Source organism: Ctenocephalides felis, unplaced genomic scaffold (genome assembly GCF_003426905.1).
Source record: "Ctenocephalides felis isolate EL2017-DRISC unplaced genomic scaffold, ASM342690v1 CF-g0.4_SCAFFOLD_03571, whole genome shotgun sequence".
Classification (NCBI taxonomy): Eukaryota; Metazoa; Arthropoda; class Insecta; order Siphonaptera; family Pulicidae; genus Ctenocephalides; species Ctenocephalides felis.
The window spans coordinates 9,216,732-9,235,075 of NW_020539725.1; the positions used below are offsets into that span (position 1 = coordinate 9,216,732).

Sequence of the window (18,344 nt, forward strand, 5' to 3'; positions counted from 1 at the left end):
TTCCGATGTGCTCTGCGGTTGGGTGACTGGTCCTTCGGCAAAAATTATGGAGTCTTTGAGCGATGAAAAAGTTTTACAAATATGTTCAGATTTAATAAGAAAATTTGTGACAAAATATGAATCAAAAACTGCTAAAAGGTACTGCGATCCTGTTGAGGTATTAAGGTACGTGCACTCATTTATTTAAATTAACATCTTATTAATTAATATCGCAAATGTGACATTACTCCGCGCTCAATGAACGTTCTATACAACAAAAATGACTTCGGCGCGCGCGATGTCCAAGATCGCAATGCGATGTTGTTTTGATGTTGTTTTTTTTGTGATTGTCTTTTCTGGAAAGATATGATTTTACTTGCTTATAAGTTTATCAATTTTTTTATCCTTATGGTTTATTTTTTTTATTACAGAAGCAAATGGGAACAAATCCATATAGCCGAGGTTCTTATTCGCTTCGACTACTAAAAACTGAAAATTTTGGTGGCAGTTCTACAGAATTATCACAACCTGTCATTGATGCATCAGGAAGGTCTGTAGATATTTGCTCTTTATTTATATATGTATCTATCGTTAAAAAGTAATAATAAAAATCGTCGAAAAATTTTTTTTAACACTTTATTACCAGAAAACGGCCCGGCCGATCTCTACCAAAAACTAATCAGCACGATTCCCAACCAATATCTTTCGAACGGTTTTTAAATTTTCATAATCGATTCGTCACTTTCATCGCAAAATTACCTTTGACAAAATTGTACAGCATAGAATTATATCCAAAAAATGTATTAATTTTTAGCTCGCACCGGAACCATGAGGACTTCTGAGATTTCTTTTATAATTATAGTTTCAGCAATTTTGCCAAGTTACAGCCCATTATGAATTATTGTAGCATTGTAACATCATACTTCATTTCTTTCGGCTTGACATTCAGTTCTGGAACACCCTGGTTTCGTTCAATTCTAATTTACAAACTAACTAAATCTGCAAATGTTTGAATCAGTTGCATGTTGTCAGTTTTGATCAATTTGTAAACAGTTTGTGCTCGTATGAAAAAACCCCTGTAAATTAGAATATTTTATGAAATATTTCAGGTCAGCTATTTTATTTGCTGGAGAAGCTACGAGTCAGAATTATTATTCAACGGTCCACGGAGCTACCGAAAGCGGTTTTAGAGAAGCTAATAGAATAATTAATCTCAGCAAAGCACAAAGAATGGCCAGTGATGAATATTAATAAATTAACAAAAATAATTGTTTCACATGTGGAATTTATTATACTCATGAGATAAATATAGCTATTGTGAATACTATAGTTTTGTTTCAAAAAATACTTGTTTATTTTTTTTTTTACAAAGAAATCATGACTCATTTATATATCATATTTGTTTGTATATCATTTCTATGCCAAATATGGTCTTAATTTGAAATAATTAATCTAATTATGTAAAATTAAACTGTAGAATTATTCGAATAAAGCAAAAAGCAAAGCATTGAGAATGCTGCCAAATTAATAAAATGAATAGATAGAAAAAATTAATAGAATAATTAGATAAAAGATATTAAAAGTTTTATAAGAACATAAGTCAATACTTTTGTAAAAAAAATGTAAAAATCATTTTTGTATATATTTCTTTAACAATTCCTTCTGAAAATTGTCAACTACATTTACAATTTTTGGTTATCTACTTCTACGATCTTTGATAATTCAAAAGTGAATACTCAATCTTTGACATAATTTTGAAAATATATATTAATATTTTAGCAAAAAATAATTAATAAAAAAATGTTATAAGTATACTGTACCCATAAGGGTGGAATTGAAATTTAAGTCAGTATTATTTGTCCAAACTGTATTTCTACTTCTTTTATATTTAAGCTTAATCATAAATAATGTATAAAAATTACTAGTTTATTATTCCAGATTTAATAGTAAATACAATTACAAATTTCAATTAAAAAAATATCGATAAAGTTTCGAATAAACATTATTATGGTAAGTGTTTTATTATTTGTGGTCAGAAAATCTCGATAGCATTGCATAAATATAAATACACAAACCATAACTTCTAATCTAATATTTTATTGAGTAGTTTAATAGGAAATAATAACGCAAATCTTATCTTTAGTTTACATAATTTTTTTACAATATTGTATTTATAGTGCGCTTGCGATAATTAATTCATAGAAACGTTTAGAAAATTATGGCAGAATAGCGAGTGTAAAGTTAAAAATTGGTTAATAAATTTTAATAGACATACTGACATTTTGACTTTGATAGTTTGTGATAAATGTAATAAATTTACAGAATAAAATAAATTTTAAATTTATGGGTTTATTGAGTACTCCATTTTGTTAAATTATAATTTATCATTGTAATTAAATTTAATTATAACACTATAAGATATATTTTATATAACGTTATAATTATATTTTATTATAAATTTTTATCGTATTGATTTCTAAAACAAAAACACATCATTTTTTTATTATTACTCTGACCAGTTTTTTTTATTATATTTTTTTTAGTTTTGCTTCTTTCTTTCGGCGCGACCAATATAAGAAAAATTTTGAGAATCACTGACCCTCACAGTTTTTCAAACACTGCAGTTAATTCTTTTAAAATTAAAATTGTAAACATAACCTCAAAGTTAGTTCAAATGGCAAAAAATATTGTAATTATCGGAGCTGGAGCTGCAGGAATATCTGCTGCTGTTAAATTGAATAAAAATGGTTTAAGAAATGTGATTATTTTAGAAGCTAGTGATAGAATTGGTGGTAGGATTCACACAACATTATTTGGAAACAACACAGTTGATTTAGGAGCACAATGGTTTGTAAAGATCCATCAAAATTTCCTCTATTAATTCTTTTCTAAAACAATGATTTGAAGAACAAATTGAATGGCAAATTTTATTACATAACACTAAAGAATGTTGCTGTATTATGTATTGTTTCAGTATATAACAAATATTACCTTTGTAGGTGTCACGGAGAAGAAGGAAATATTGTACATGATATAGTGAAGGATATGAATCTATTAAGTAGTTCAGAAATGTTCCTCAATAATGAAATTCTCATATCAGATGGAACAACAGTTTCCAAAGACATTTCTAAAAAACTTGAAGAAATTTATTTAAAGATTGCTATCAATGAGGATGATATAATAGATCCTGACCTGTCAGTTGGACAATACGTGACAAATAAGTATAAAGAAAATATATTTTAATACTTCATACAATATTTACACATTGACAATATTTTCAATGATTAAAACTCATGAGATTGGTAATATATTCCAAATTAACCAGCATTTAAAATTAATTGTATAAGCTATACTGTTTTTACACATAAATGTGTTAATAGTAATCAATATTACAATATTCAAAATTGCACGATCGATGAATACTTAAAACTTAATAATTTACAGTTATTATATTATCTGAATATTTGTTATTTTAACCAAATTTATATACAGTAGAAGTCTATTAGTCCGGCACCCAACAGTCCAGAATGCCCGATAGTCTGGAACAATTTCAATTGTTTTTTCAAGAGTTTATCTTATATATAAAAATGGAGCTCAGTATTATGTTAGGTCTGGTAAAACTCTAAAATATAAAATATACGGATGAAATAAAATGACCAGTCTTGAAAAATTTTTAATTAGAAATGTTTGTAGAAGCGTAATTAAAGTGAAACAATGGACGGCAGCTAATATGTCAAATGTTTTAAACAGATGATGTTTGCTACTCATTTGGTAACAATTGAAACATTGTCTTCTAGACAAACATTGAAAATCCAAAACTGAAACTCCTATATAGTGTACTGTTCAAATGATTTAGTGCAGTACATTTGCAAGGAATACCGGTAACAAGTCCAATGATTGTTGAAAAAGTAAAACATTTTGTCCAAGATTGCTGAAAATGTATGTAATTATTCTGATGGTTGGCTCAGAAACTTTAAGTTTTTAGATAAAATTCAAACCTCTGCAGAAAAATATAAGGATTAGTTTCAGAAATTTCTGATTGTTGAAATAATTTAACTGGGGAGGAGAAAAATCCTATTTAGAGGAAAAACAAAGGCAGATTAACCGTTTTGTCATGTGCTAATGACTGCTGCCTTCTTTAAAGACTGTTTTGCACCAATTTGTACTCTGGACTGTTTGGCACCTCCTGATAGTCTGGTGTTTTTGATAGTCCGTTACCTAGGCCGGTCCCAAGTGTGCCGGACTAATAAACTTCTACTGTAACATGTATTATTATAATGCTGTTTTTATTTTACATAATTTATTACTATATTTTAGATATTACAATATTTTAAAGGAAACTGAATATCAATTAATCGATACAGTTCTCGCTGAACAATACTTAGAGTGGTGCCATAAATGTGTTAATAGTGTTGATGCATCCGACAATTGGTTTGAAAGTTCTGCTAAAGGATCATTAGAATATTTTGAATGCCCTGGACATCCATTATTGAATTGGAAAGGTGCTGGATATATTAGATTTCTAGAAGTCTTAATGGTATGAATTACAAGAAATCATTGAAATTTAATCTATTCTAGATTTCTTATCAAACTAACAAAGTTTGTATAGGTTGTTTAAAAAAAATAAATACTTTCCTTAATAATCATCAATATTTTGCAATTTAAATGAATAAATAAATTAAAAACGAATGAATCTTGTATGAAAAATAAAAAACTAAGACTATTTTACACATACAATATTAATATGTTCTATTTTTATACATTTTATTAAATATGTAAATTAATTGAAAATTATATTGAATTACACACAATCATTGAATTTTAACTTACAATTAGTATATTAAGCTATTTTATTATTTTTTAGGAAAAATACCCAGATAAGGAAAAGGATTTGAATTTAGACATACGATTTCAAAAAGAAGTTACTTCTATAGAATGGGACCAGCCTACAACTAAGAAACCAGTGACTATAAAATGCAAGGATAATTCTTCTTACGATGCTGATCATGTCATAGTTACTGTACCTTTGGGAGTCCTCAAAAATAAGTAAAAAAAATTCTTTTTGAGACCTGAATAAAATCTAATCAAATATGTTTATTTATAATTTTATATATAATGTGAGATATTTATTCTATCTTTTTTTTCAGCACAAGATTATTTCAACCAGCCTTGCCCGAATATAAACTTAAATGCATAGATAATCTAGGTTTTGGCGTCGTTGATAAAATATATCTTCGATTTGAGTCAAATTGGTGGCTTCCTGATTGGAATGGCATCAGATTATTATGGACTGCTGATGATAAGGAGGTTTGCATTTAACATTTGACTAGTTGTATTCAACAAATTAATAATAATAAAAATAAAAAATATAGAATGAAGAACATAAGTGGCTTATTGATGTATTTGGCTTTTTTACTGTTGACCAATGCCCAGATGTACTTTGCGGATGGGTAACTGGTCCTTCAGCAAAAATTATGGAATCTTTGAGTGATGAAGAAGTACTGAGATTATGCTCTGACCTATTAAGAAGATTTGTTGCAAAACACAGAAAGAAAAGCAAAATACTTTATAGTGATCCTGTTGAAATCCTTAGGTAAATTATTTGTAATTAGATTTATTGGTATTAGTGTTATTTAGTACTTTTTGTTTATATGTTCCAGTATATGATGATTTTATTAATCATCATTTTATTGTTGATGTTTTTATTACCAAAATATAGTTAATTTATATCTTTTATAGGAGTAAATGGGGTGAAAATCCATACAGTAAAGGATCATATTCATTACGTTTACTGAAAACTGAAAAATATGGAGGAAGTTCTTTTGAGTTATCTAAACCAGTTATTGATTCTTTGGGACGGTAATTTGAATTTTCATAGAGTTCGTAATCACATCATAGATGGTCATTGATTGTATCATTGTATATTTTAGATCAGCTATTTTATTTGGTGGAGAAGCAACCAGCAAAAACTATTATTCAACAGTTCATGGTGCTGTGGAAAGTGGTTTCAGAGAAGCTACCAGAATAATTAGTTTGAATCCAAACAGTTTGAGGTCAGTGATGAGAAATGGCAGATCAGGATAATAAAATTATATGTTGTGGTTAGTTTTGTCAAACTTTCTGTATGCTTTATGTGCATGTTCATGTAAAATGCCTGTATTATTTTAAATTAATAACCATAGTTATAAATTTTAAAATTAAGTTTTTCTTCATTACTAATATGGATCTTTTTATAATGTATTTGGAATAAATTTTCAGTAATACTTCTCTCATATTAAGACACTGTATATTTTTGAATAATTTATTTACTGTTATTACTACTTACATTATTTTTACACATGAAATCATTTAAAAATGAAGATATATTTTACAAGTTTGGTAAAATTCCATGTATTTTTACATTTGGATAAAAATTGTAAAGGTACCAGATTCCTCTAAATCTGAGATTAATAAGTCGATTATTATTTACACGTGTCTGAAAGTTCATGCAACTTGCCATAAAGCAAAATACCATTTACAATTATTTTTTTATTTTACAACTTAATATTTCTGTTCAAATAAAAACATGATATATGTAAAATAATACATTAATACATATAACATATATTTTCTGAACTTGGTGTGACTAACTATAGTTATTAAAGTAAATTCTTCTTGGGTTCTAATATAAATTGTTGTGTACATAGTATACATTTGTATGTAAAAATTCTATACATGTTGTTCTTAATCCATTGGTTGAGGAATTTATATCCTATTACCCATATTTTCTAAACAAAATAATTAAGTAAAAGATTATTTATTTAAATATTGGTTTTGGTGATGGTGTAGATGCATGAGATTGCATGGTAGTCATGTTTTTCTTCAATCTTCAAGGCTTCAAATTTTTTCTGCAGATCTGATTGTATCACCTCATCCAAAAACGTTTTAGTAATTGGTGCTGGGATATCTGGTCTGGCTGCTGCTCATACCTTACTTAAAACCAATTTATCTAAATTATTTATTAATTCTTCAATTAAATCTGATGGAATATGCTCAGTTAAAATACTAGAAGCTAAATCTCGACCAGGTGGTAGAATAAATACTGTAAATTTTGGAAATGACTTTGTGGAAGCTGGTGCACAATGGTTACATGGTTCAAAAAATGCTTTATTTAAAGTATCAGATCATTATAAATTATTATCAGACAAAACGTCTATGGAGGGACAAGGACTTTATATAAACGAATATGGTGCAACAATAAACGATAGTGTTGTAAATAAAATTGATTTCATTGTGGGTCAAATTTTGGAAAATTTGGAAGCTTTTGCTGAAAATGAAAGTTGTGATTACCCAGACAGCGTGGAGAATTATTTAAAAGAAGAATTTGATAAGTATTTAGCTACTTGTTCAAGTGACACTGCTGAGATGAACCTAATTAAAAAATATTTGTATGAGTGGCATGTTCGATTTCAAATAATTGATAATTCATGTCTTTCTTTGAAAGATTTGTCAGCAAAAGCATGGGGTAAATATTCCTTTGAAGGGGAGAATTCTCAAGCTCATATAAATTACCTTCACGGATATAGTACTGTTATAGAAAAATTATGTAATACTTTACCCAAAAAAACTTTAGAATTTAATAAAGAAGTAGTATCTGTACAGTGGTCAGAAAATGGTGTCAAGGTTTGCACAATGGATAATATTGAATACAATGCAGATTATGTGATAGTTACTGTATCTTTAGGAGTATTAAAAAAGAATTATAAAAATTGGTTTAAACCCAGCTTACCAAAAAATGTTACACAAGCCATTGAAGACATGGGTTTTGCAACGATCAATAAAATATTTTTACAATTTGAAGAAGCTTGGTGGAATGATAATGAGGGATTTCAATTTGTATGGTTTGATGCAGAATCAAAGTGTAAACCTGATGAAGTCAGTATAAAATTCATTAATTTTATTTTCAAATTCTTTAATTCTGATTATATGAATATTGTTAAAATTATAAATTTAAATTTGTAATAAATAAGTAATTCTCTTTCAGGCTAGCTCTTGGGTTTACGACATGTCTGGATTTGATGTTTTATATCCAGGGGCTACTAATACTTTAGTTGGATGGGTTGGAGCCAGGGGCGCAATCCTAGTTGAAGAACGATCAGCAGATGAAATAGCTAAAGATTGTGTCACATTACTTCGAAAAATTCTGAAGATTCCAGTACCAACACCATGCCGAGTGTACAGGTGAATAAATAATGAGGTCCAAATAATACATTTATACATGTCAAAACATTATTACTATTTTTCAAAGGAGCAAGTGGCATACCGATCCTCACACTTTGGGATCATATAGTCATACTAGACCTATCTGTGATAAAAATAATACTGGGTGGAAGGATTTAGCTTCACCAATTTTAGACAAAAATGGACAGCCCCGAATTTTATTTGCTGGTGAAGCGTGCAGTGAACAATTCTTCTCTACAACACACGGTGCTATGAAGACAGGTATTGAACAAGCAGAAATAATACTTGAATCGATAAGAAATATTCAATATAAAAATTGTGATAGTAATGTTTATTAAACTATAGTTAAATAATAATACTTGAAACATGTGCCAATCTTTTTTATCTAGGCTGATGTATGCACAAAGCACAATTTAATCAATGACATTAAAAATTGCAAATTGAAAATTAAATTTCAACCAATTTTCAAAGTTAAAAATTTTGATACAAATGATATACTTATGTAGAAAACTTTTATCAACAATAACCAATTCTCTTTGCACTATATTTTTACTAATTGTATATATTTCATATTCAATAAAAATGAATAACTCAATAATTATTTGTTCATTTAGGTGTAACTTACATATATAAAATGCACTAACCAGAACGACATAATTTTGTAAATATTAAGGACAAAAACTCAAATAATTAGCATTTTTTTTTAATAGGTTTTTATATCCTTAATAAATGTGAACCATTTGGCAAAAAATTGCATAAAGTATATACATATTATGCATTTTTTTGCAAACTATTTAACAAAATTGTGGAAAATTAATGTTCTGATTTGTTTAGAATTTTTTTAAAAAATAAAAAAAAATATTCAGCAGGCCATTGATAATTATCAATGACCTGCCAATTTTTTATGCTTATTTAAATGTGCATAAAAAATAAATGCAGCAGGTTATAATTATAATTTTAAATTAATTTTAATATTCTTCACTGGAATTTTGAAATTAACGTTTTTTTTTTACTATTTAACCGCGGTTATTTTGAAAATCGATTTTTTGAATTAATTATTTATGTAAGTAATGTAATAATATATAATATATATCCAATATATATGTCCAATAAACTTAATATTAACTATTATAATAATATGGACATATTAATTTCAAATTATTCAATATATTTTTTGGGTTTTGGGTTCAGTCTTAATTTTTCTACAAGGTTTATTTATCTTTATCCATGTCTTTTATATGCTCAGAAACCATGGTGCAAATTACTAGAAGATTGAATTTTAGCTTTAAATATTTTTATCTGGCACATTTTATCAGATGACATTTAAGATAATGTAATGCACATAATACATATAAAGCAAACAAATAAAATAAAAAAATGATAGTTATATTGTTTACATTCTTAAGCTATAATTAAGCTTATGAGTAAGGTACATAAAATAAAGGTTGAATTTAGTAGATGAAAATTAGATAACTTTTCCAAAAACAGATTGTGTTGCTTATAGTTAATATATTTCCTTATTCAGTTGCAGCAAAATAATATTGAAACTGACATAACCTAAAAATATATAAATGGCAAAAAATATTATAATTATTGGAGCAGGTGCAGCAGGAATAGCGGCTGCTGTCAAATTAATAAAAAATGGCTTAAAAAATGTAGTTATATTAGAAGCCAGTGACAGAATTGGTGGTAGAATTTATACCACAAATTTCAACAACAACACAGTAGATTTGGGAGCACAATGGCATGTAAAACTCAATTATAAATGATACTATCAATAATTATTGTATTAATAATTGTTTTATAAAAATCTGTCAACATTCGATGAACTATATTGCTGATTTTAATTTTTTCACAGCTGCATGTTATTGTTTACAGATCAAATTATGTAAATTTTATTTATTGTTATTAATTTTAGTTTTCTTTTCTGCAGGTGTCACGGAGAAGAAGGAAATATTGTATATGATATCGTAAAGGATCTGAATCTATTGAGCGGTTCAGAAATGTATTGGAATAATGAGTTTTTAATATCGAATGGAACAATTGTTCCTAAGAACAATTCTAAAAAACTAGAAGAAATTTATTATGAAATTGGTATAAATGATGATGATATATTCGATTCAGATACTTCTGTTGGACAATTCAAAATTAAAAAGTAAGTCGGGGGCTATAGTTCTGTTGAGTATTACATTTTCTTAAATAATGACTTATGTGAAGAATTTTGATACAAGCATTATTTTATTTTGAACTATCAAGCTAAAGGGTTGTTTTTGGGATATATTCTTAATCATTAGATTATGCACAAGTTGTGTCAATCAATAATTATTATTAGTACAGTCATTTAAGCTTAAATTAGTTAAGAATCTTGGAATTTGAGATACCCAGCTGTAAGTCTGCAAATATTTGTATATTGGCACCCTAAAGTTGTCTCAAAACCTACATATGGTAGGGTTTCAATATCATATGTAAGTTTTGAAACAACTTTAGGGTGTAATGTACAAATATTTACAGACTTACAGCTGAGTATCTCGAATTCCGAGGTGAACTTACTATAATGACTGGACTATATAGTCAAAATGCAAAGAATAAACTGCATTTAAAATCTTTCCTTTTATATTTACATTAGAAGATTTTAAAAGATCAGTTAGATCTCTACATTAGTATAATAATTAATTGCTGATTTATAAATGTTAGATTAATATGCTGTGCAAAAGATTCTGCGTATTAAATAGGAATATCTGCCCTACTTTCACCACAATATATGAAACATATATAAAATATGTTTATTTATACATATTAGATACATAAAAGAATTATATAAATTAAGCACTAAAGATAGGTATTTTAAATTCATTTACTGTAGATAAACTATTTTTGAACTAAATCTGTAATAAGTGCTTTATTAATATTATTATTATAGGAAACTAGTGGGGCGCGTAGCATCGTGCTTTAAGGCAAATTGCTTTAAAGAACTTCTCGTACCAAAAATTTTTTTTTTTAAAAGATTAACAATTTTGACAAAAATTTCCTTTTTTTTGAAAAAAAAAATGTTTTCTTTATTTTGAAATATTTTGGAAATTTTGAACTTTTTTTCAAAGCTATCGTACTGCTTCAACTGCATAGATACGTTATATCGAAGCGCCTAAGCGCCGCGTCGTAATGCAAACAAAATTTATACTCATGGTTAAAATCTCTATAAAATATCTGATAATTTGATGTGCATATGTCCAATGATCATTTTTGATCGCCAAATGGCATTTTTTTTACTTTTTCCCCTAGATCGCCGAAACCACTAGACCTGCCTTCATACAAATTTGATCAATGCTTCATCTTGTCAATACAAGTAAAATGTTTTTTGAATTATTAAAATCGGACGCCCCGTTCTCTTAAAAACTGAGTTACCGTTTGTGGCACTTTTTGCCCCGTATCTTCGAAACGGCTAGACCTGCCTTCGCCAAAAACTAATCAGCACGTCTCCTTATCAACAGCAATCAAATGTTTTTTGAATAATTGTAATCGGTTGAACCGTGTTCCCGAAATCGTCGACGAAAATTTGTATCCACACACACATACATCCATTTTTGCTAAGGTATGCCAAAATGTTCAGAAACCTCTGAAACGTAAAGATATATAAAAATTTTCATTTTCGATTTTTTTGCGATTACTATAACTTACCCTACGGGGAGTTAATAAGGGTTTATAATTAACTCACATGTGTCACTCAAAAGAATCTTTTATTAACAAAAACCATATAGACCATATGGAATTATAAATGATAATCATTTTATAATTTATAGATATAACAATCTCTTGAAACAACATGAGTATCAAGATATCAATGATGCTCTTTCTGAGCAATACTTAGATTGGTGTCACAAGTTTAATAATAGTATTGATGCATCAGACAATTGGTTTGAAAGTTCTGCTAAAGGATCGTTGGAATATCATGAATGTCCTGGGCATCCAATATTGAATTGGAAAGGAGCAGGATATATAAGGTTTTTAGATGTTTTGATGGTAAATATTTTATTTTGTGTTATATTATAAGTTTACACCGAATTTTTTTATATACTCGACACATTTGTGTGAGGCTTCAATTAGGATATATTTTATCAGTTTTAAAAGTTTTCTTTGTTGTTTTTTTTCATTCAAAACCCTAGTGGTAACTTTCCTTAGGACAAGCTATAGCAATCGCAAAAAAGAGTTTCAGAGGTTTCTGAACATTTTGGCATACCTTAGCAAAAAATGGAAGTATGTGTGTGTATATGTATGTGAGTGTGTGTGTGTGCGGATGCAAATTTTTGTCGACGAATTCGGGAACACGGTTCTTGTCAATACAAGTAAAATGTTTTTTGAATTATTAAAATCGGATGCTCCGTTCTCGTAAAAACTGAGTTATCGTTTTTCGCACTTTTTGCCTCGTATCTTCGGAACGGTTAGACCTGCCTTTGCCAAAAACTAATCAGCACGTCTCCTGATCAATACGAATCGAATGGTTTTTGAATTATTCAAATCGGTTGATCGGTATTCCCGAAATCATCGACGAAAATTTGTATCCGTACACAACATACACATACATCCATTTTTCTATGCCAAAATGTTCAGAAACCTCTGAAACGTAAAGATATATAAAAACTTTTTTTTTTCATTTTTTTGTGATTATTATAACTTACCCTATGGGAAGTTAATAAATGCATCCAAAGAAATAATTAAAAGAGAATTAATAAAAAATGATACTAATCAGTATTTCCTAAAATTTTTCTAGAACAAGTACCCTGATCCAAAAAAGGTTTTAAATTTGGATATACAATTCAAAAAAGAAGTTATATCTATAGAATGGAATCAGCCTTTATCTGAAAAACCAGTCACTATAAAATGCAAAGATAATTCATGCTATGAAGCTGATCATGTTATTGTTACTGTACCTTTAGGCGTTCTAAAAAATAGGTATCAATTAACACAGTTGTACATGTCCTGTTTTATATTATTTATGAAATTTTTATTTATTTGTGATCTTTTAACACAATTTTAATTTAGACTATTTTTACAATTGACTTGCTGCTCCCAAAATATATTAATTTCATTGTATTTTCCAGCTCTAGTTTATTCAAACCAGATTTACCACAATATAAAATGAAATGCATAGAAAATCTAGGTTTTGGAATTGTTGATAAAATATTTCTTCGTTTTGAATCAAAATGGTGGCTTCCTGATTGGAATGGGATCAGATTATTGTGGACTGTCGAGGATAGAGAGGTATTAGAGAAACATGTTTGTTTAATTGTTTTATATATATGTAATTACTTAATTATAGTACTATAATTATTATTATAAAATTGTTGTACATTGTTGTTGTAATTTTAAGAAAGAAAATGAAAAATGGCTCATTGATGTATTTGGATTTTATACTGTTGATCAATGTCCTGATGTACTTTGTGGTTGGGTGACTGGACCATCAGCCAAAATTATGGAATCTTTAAGTGATGAACAAGTGTTGAAATCATGCTCTCGTTTATTAAGAAAATTTGTTGCAAGGCATAGATTGAGGAATAATATATCATATTATAGTGATCCAATTGAAGTTCTGAGGTATCAAACATAAAAATATAATAAATTCAATAAAATAATATTGTTGGTAAACAAATAATAATTTAAGAGATTTTACTTGAACTATTTCATTGTATGTCTTCTAGAAAATTTAGTCAGGTCTTATTTTTCAAAATTAAGAACACAATTTTCGCATTTTTTTTAAAACATTCATAGATTCAATTGATGGCGGATCGTCCTCATCTTATTCTAGTTTAATTATAAAAATTTATTGATTTACAATTTTTTATTTGCAGGAGTAAATGGGGTGAAAATCCTTACAGTCGAGGGTCATATTCATTACGATTAGTCAGGACAGAAAAATATGGAGGTAGTTCATTTGAACTGTCGAAACCAGTTTCAGATGATTTTGGAAGGTAAAGATGATAAAAGATACATAGAAAATAAATAAAAGTTGGAATATTATTAAAAAAATATTTATTGCAGTTTTAACCATAGATGATATCTGATTTAGAAAATTTTGTTACTAATATAACATGAATTGTATTTTAGAATGAACCTTTTATTTGCTGGAGAAGCTACAAGTCAAAATTTTTATTCAACGGTTCACGGGGCTGTGGAAAGTGGATTTAGAGAAGCTGGTAGAGTAATTAGTTTGAATAATTACAGACCAGATACAAGATCCAAGCTATAGTAAAGTATGTTGTAGCCATATTTATTTTAACCTATATATATATATATACATATATATATATATATATATATATATATATATATATATTAAATTTATACTTATTTGCTATACTCTTGAATAAATATTTCTTTAACTAAATTTATAACTTGAGGGTGGCAAAATGAATTAATTAAACTCGTCATCATCTTCAAATTTTCATTTTTAATCTTCCCATCTGTGGTTTTTCAGATGGCGTTTAGAATTTTCTTGTATCACATGTTCAAATTCCATCTTTGTACTCTCATTCAAAAATTTAATATTTTTAAATTTTAGTTCATATTCTTTATATAATTCTTCTTCGAATAATAAATTTTCATGACTAGAACCAGGAGGAAAATCTTTGTGCTTTTTAGCAAAATAAGTTAAATATTGAAGAGCAGTTTCTTTAGAAATGTCATCCTGTAATATTTTATAATCAATTAGATAATTATAAATGAGGACCAAAAAATTAATGCCAATTATTATAATAATTGAATTATTATTAAATTATTAAATATTAAATATGCTTTATTGAATAAAGTTTTTGAATTAAATAACTTGAATTTTATCTGCTTTCTATCAACTTTGTTCAGTTTTTACTATCTTTAGGGTTAGTGGAATGAATTAAGAATTATTTCAATTAGGCATCCTATACAAGTTCTATATTACCTCATTTGGATTTAAAATAGCCTCTGCAATGTTATTACTTCTATCAATTATTGAACTAATAAACATTCTTACAAATGATTCTTCCAAACGGCTTTCATCATCAGATTCCTGTTGTACTCAATTGATTAAATATTAAAATATAAATTCATATTGTCTATATAAGCTTCAATGCTTACCATGGGCACCCAAGTATTTATACTTATTGCTAAATCAATATTTTCTACGAAATGCCACCAATGTTTAGGTACAAACAATACATCTCCAGGGTTTAATGTTACCACAATAGCTCCGTCAATAGCTATAAATTTATTCTTAAATTACTCCAGTTATATTAAATATTTCAAGTAATAAAACTATCAAACCTTTGAAATCTTTTACTTTTTTTGGACTATAAAAATCTAGTCCACTATAAATGCTTGATTCTTCATATGGAACTCGGCAAGGTTTCATAGGGCTTGGATGATTAGATTTTTTATCAGGAGGTATGAGAATCCATCGCTTTCTATAAATTATACAAATTGTAATAGAATTAATATACAAAATTGAACAAATATGTTATATGTAGTTTATGGTTATACATATACATATATTAAATGTTAAATATGAACAATAAAACACTCAGATTTTTAACACACTCTTTATTTGGTAATTACACACATTTTGAGACCATGGTATGCCTCATCTTCAATGTAATTTCAAAACAGTTATTATATACTAACACGCTCTTTAATATTTTATTTAAATTACATTTAATATTTGAAAATACAAAAAACACCAACTATCTCTTACATTTTACTGTGTTAAGCTTAGTAAGAAATAATTGGTGTTTTTTGTATTTTCAAAAATTAAATGTAATTTAAATAAAATATCAAAGAATGTGTAGTATATAAGTAACTGTTTTTGAAATTACACTGAATATGAGGCATGCATGCCATGGTCTCGAAACGTCTGTAGTTACCAAAAGTGTGTGTTAAAAATCTGAGTGTTGTATTGTTCATATTTAACATTTAATATATGTATATGTATAACAATAAACTACATATAACATATTTGTTCATTTTTGTCATATTCTCTAAATATTATAACCATTTATTATTAATTATTATATATCATTGAATAGTAAAAATGGCTTGATCTTAGCTATCAATGCTCTATAGAATAAATTACTCTCACTCATATTTTTAAATAATTTAGGAAAATTGTTTGGATTTATAATACTAATTGTATTAAGTAAATGTATAGTTATCACTTTTTTTTGTAAATTTGCTTAAATTTTTTTTTATAAATGTAGATATTTGAACATCTGATGAGAATAATTATAGTTTTGTGGCCTTTATTATTGTATTACAAATATGTAAAAAATAAAAATACATACCGTCCAGAGATTTGTGCTACCAAGTTAAAACTATAAGCATCATAATGACACGGGGTATGGGCACCAGGCGTACCTATCCACAATGTACTATCTCGACAACCAATTTCTTCAACACCAAAAATCTTCCAATCAAACATATTGCTCATATCTTCTTCAAACCATGTATTCATATGTTTATAATCAAAATATCCCCATTTATCTTCTGAATCCTGAAAATCTTTTATGAAATCTTTGAAATTCATGTCAACAATTTTGCATGATCGCTCCCATTGTTGTGTATAATGCTTTTTGTGCCCAATACGAATCGGTAATATTTTTCCTTTGAATTTTGTATACCAGTCTTCCATCGTGAACTTTATAATCGGCCATGAATTTATGTAGTTTTTAAATAATATTGGTTTTCGAGATTTGAGAAGATTTTTTATATTTATGGATTCTGATTGTTCTTCCATTTTCGCAAATTGTCGAATAAAATATAATTATGTGCACTAAAAGAGTGAAACTGAAAGAGCTCTAATCATTTACAAAGAAATTTTAATAAGCCACTTAATAAATTAAGGTTATATTAGTTGATGTTATAAGGTTATGTTATTATTTACATTTCTGTGCGTTTTAGAAATCTTATTCGTTACTACAGTAGAGTCCAACCTTTTCTTACCGCTCCCGCGATCTTATCAAAAATAATTGTTGGGCCCCACTTATTTTTTTTATAAATACTCTCCCTTAATTGAATTTCATAAATGCTCAACTGATAATAATAAAATTATCAAACTACATATTAATATGCAATATTATGTAAAATAATTATTCATTCACTTTTAACTTTCCCGATGGAGAAGTTTGTTTTTATCAAAAAATCCGATTTGCTAATTTTATGTTTTCTCGATGTTTCAAGCCATTCTGAATCGAATGAGACCAAATTTGGAAAAAGTATGTGTGTGTGTGTCTATGTGAACAGATTTTTTGCCGTAAATCGACTTTTTCTCAAAAACGGCTGGACCGACTTAAAAAATTTGAAAGCCATTCGATGTATCTCGATGAGGATTATTGTTTGTCAGTTTTGTGCGACGATCGGCCAAGCCGTTTCTCTGTAAATAGCAGAAAAGTGGAGTTTTTTTTTGTCCACGTTTTAGCCCGCAATTCTGAATCGATTTTAAAAATTCAACAACCTTTCAAAAGATAGAAAGATTGGTTGGGAATCCAATGGTTATCCAAAGGTTTATTTCTTGTAACAAAGTGTTAAAAAAAATTTTTTCGACGATTTTTATGAATTTTTTTTTGACGGTAGATACCATAGTCCTATAGATCATACTAAATATTACGAACTTACGAAAAGTCGTTTAATTTTAAAAATTCTTCAAAATTTGCAAAAATTAGTATAGTTTTTTTGGCATTTGTCAAACCTTTCATCGACATTTGCTCAAAAATGCCTGAACCGATTTCAGAAATTTAAAAGCCACTTGATGTATCTCAATGAGGACTATCGTTTCTCAGTTTTGTGCGAAGATCTGCCGAACCGTTTCTTTATAATTTGGAAAAAAGTGTTAAACTTTTCGTTCGCATTTAAGCTCATACTACCGAATCGATTTTAATAAATCAAAAACTGTTCGAATCGTATTAATTGGGAATGATACTGATTAGTTTTAGGTTTAATAAATCTACCGAACTGTTTTCTTGTAATTAACGATTGAAAAAAAATTTACGCCGATTTTCATGGAACTGTTTTTGGCGATATATATCATGGTCTTATAGAACTTACTCAAATATTACGGCCTTACGACAAGCAATTTAATTATCAAAGTTTGAGAAAATGGGTAGTTTTTTTGACGTTTGTTAAAATTA

General features: G+C 27.8%; 3 protein-coding genes across 3 annotated transcripts in view; 2 read left to right on the forward strand and 1 right to left on the reverse strand.

Annotated features, from left to right (window-relative positions):
* LOC113385578 overlaps window positions 1-8,596 on the forward strand; it is a 19,181-nt gene extending 10,585 nt beyond the window's left edge. The window contains exons 10-22 of the mRNA XM_026623428.1: window positions 411-529; window positions 1,089-1,212; window positions 2,645-2,826; window positions 2,979-3,200; window positions 4,297-4,516; window positions 4,844-5,025; window positions 5,127-5,286; window positions 5,352-5,572; window positions 5,719-5,838; window positions 5,910-6,032; window positions 6,873-7,893; window positions 8,003-8,199; window positions 8,267-8,596. Coding sequence (XP_026479213.1) covers window positions 411-529; window positions 1,089-1,212; window positions 2,645-2,826; window positions 2,979-3,200; window positions 4,297-4,516; window positions 4,844-5,025; window positions 5,127-5,286; window positions 5,352-5,572; window positions 5,719-5,838; window positions 5,910-6,032; window positions 6,873-7,893; window positions 8,003-8,199; window positions 8,267-8,537 — 3,162 coding nt within the window. The 3' untranslated portion in view covers window positions 8,538-8,596. The remainder of the gene's footprint in view (window positions 1-410; window positions 530-1,088; window positions 1,213-2,644; window positions 2,827-2,978; window positions 3,201-4,296; window positions 4,517-4,843; window positions 5,026-5,126; window positions 5,287-5,351; window positions 5,573-5,718; window positions 5,839-5,909; window positions 6,033-6,872; window positions 7,894-8,002; window positions 8,200-8,266) is intronic.
* A 995-nt stretch (window positions 8,597-9,591) lies between these two features.
* On the forward strand, window positions 9,592-14,440 carry LOC113385579 (spermine oxidase-like). The gene is made up of 9 exons (XM_026623429.1): window positions 9,592-9,628; window positions 9,725-9,943; window positions 10,133-10,354; window positions 11,997-12,216; window positions 12,965-13,146; window positions 13,296-13,455; window positions 13,565-13,788; window positions 14,043-14,162; window positions 14,299-14,440. Exons 2-9 carry the CDS (start codon window positions 9,771-9,773, stop codon window positions 14,438-14,440), a joined length of 1,443 nt encoding a protein of 480 aa, XP_026479214.1. The 5' UTR covers window positions 9,592-9,628; window positions 9,725-9,770.
* Window positions 14,441-14,598: 158 nt separating this feature from the next.
* On the reverse strand, window positions 14,599-17,031 carry LOC113387040 (HSPB1-associated protein 1-like). Its single transcript, XM_026624794.1, has 5 exons — window positions 16,503-17,031; window positions 15,490-15,629; window positions 15,304-15,425; window positions 15,128-15,235; window positions 14,599-14,878 (listed from the first exon to the last, which is right to left on the reverse strand). The coding sequence occupies exons 1-5, from the start codon at window positions 16,952-16,954 to the stop codon at window positions 14,642-14,644; spliced, it is 1,059 nt and encodes a 352-aa protein (XP_026480579.1). The 5' UTR covers window positions 16,955-17,031; the 3' UTR covers window positions 14,599-14,641.
* Window positions 17,032-18,344: the final 1,313 nt, after the last annotated feature.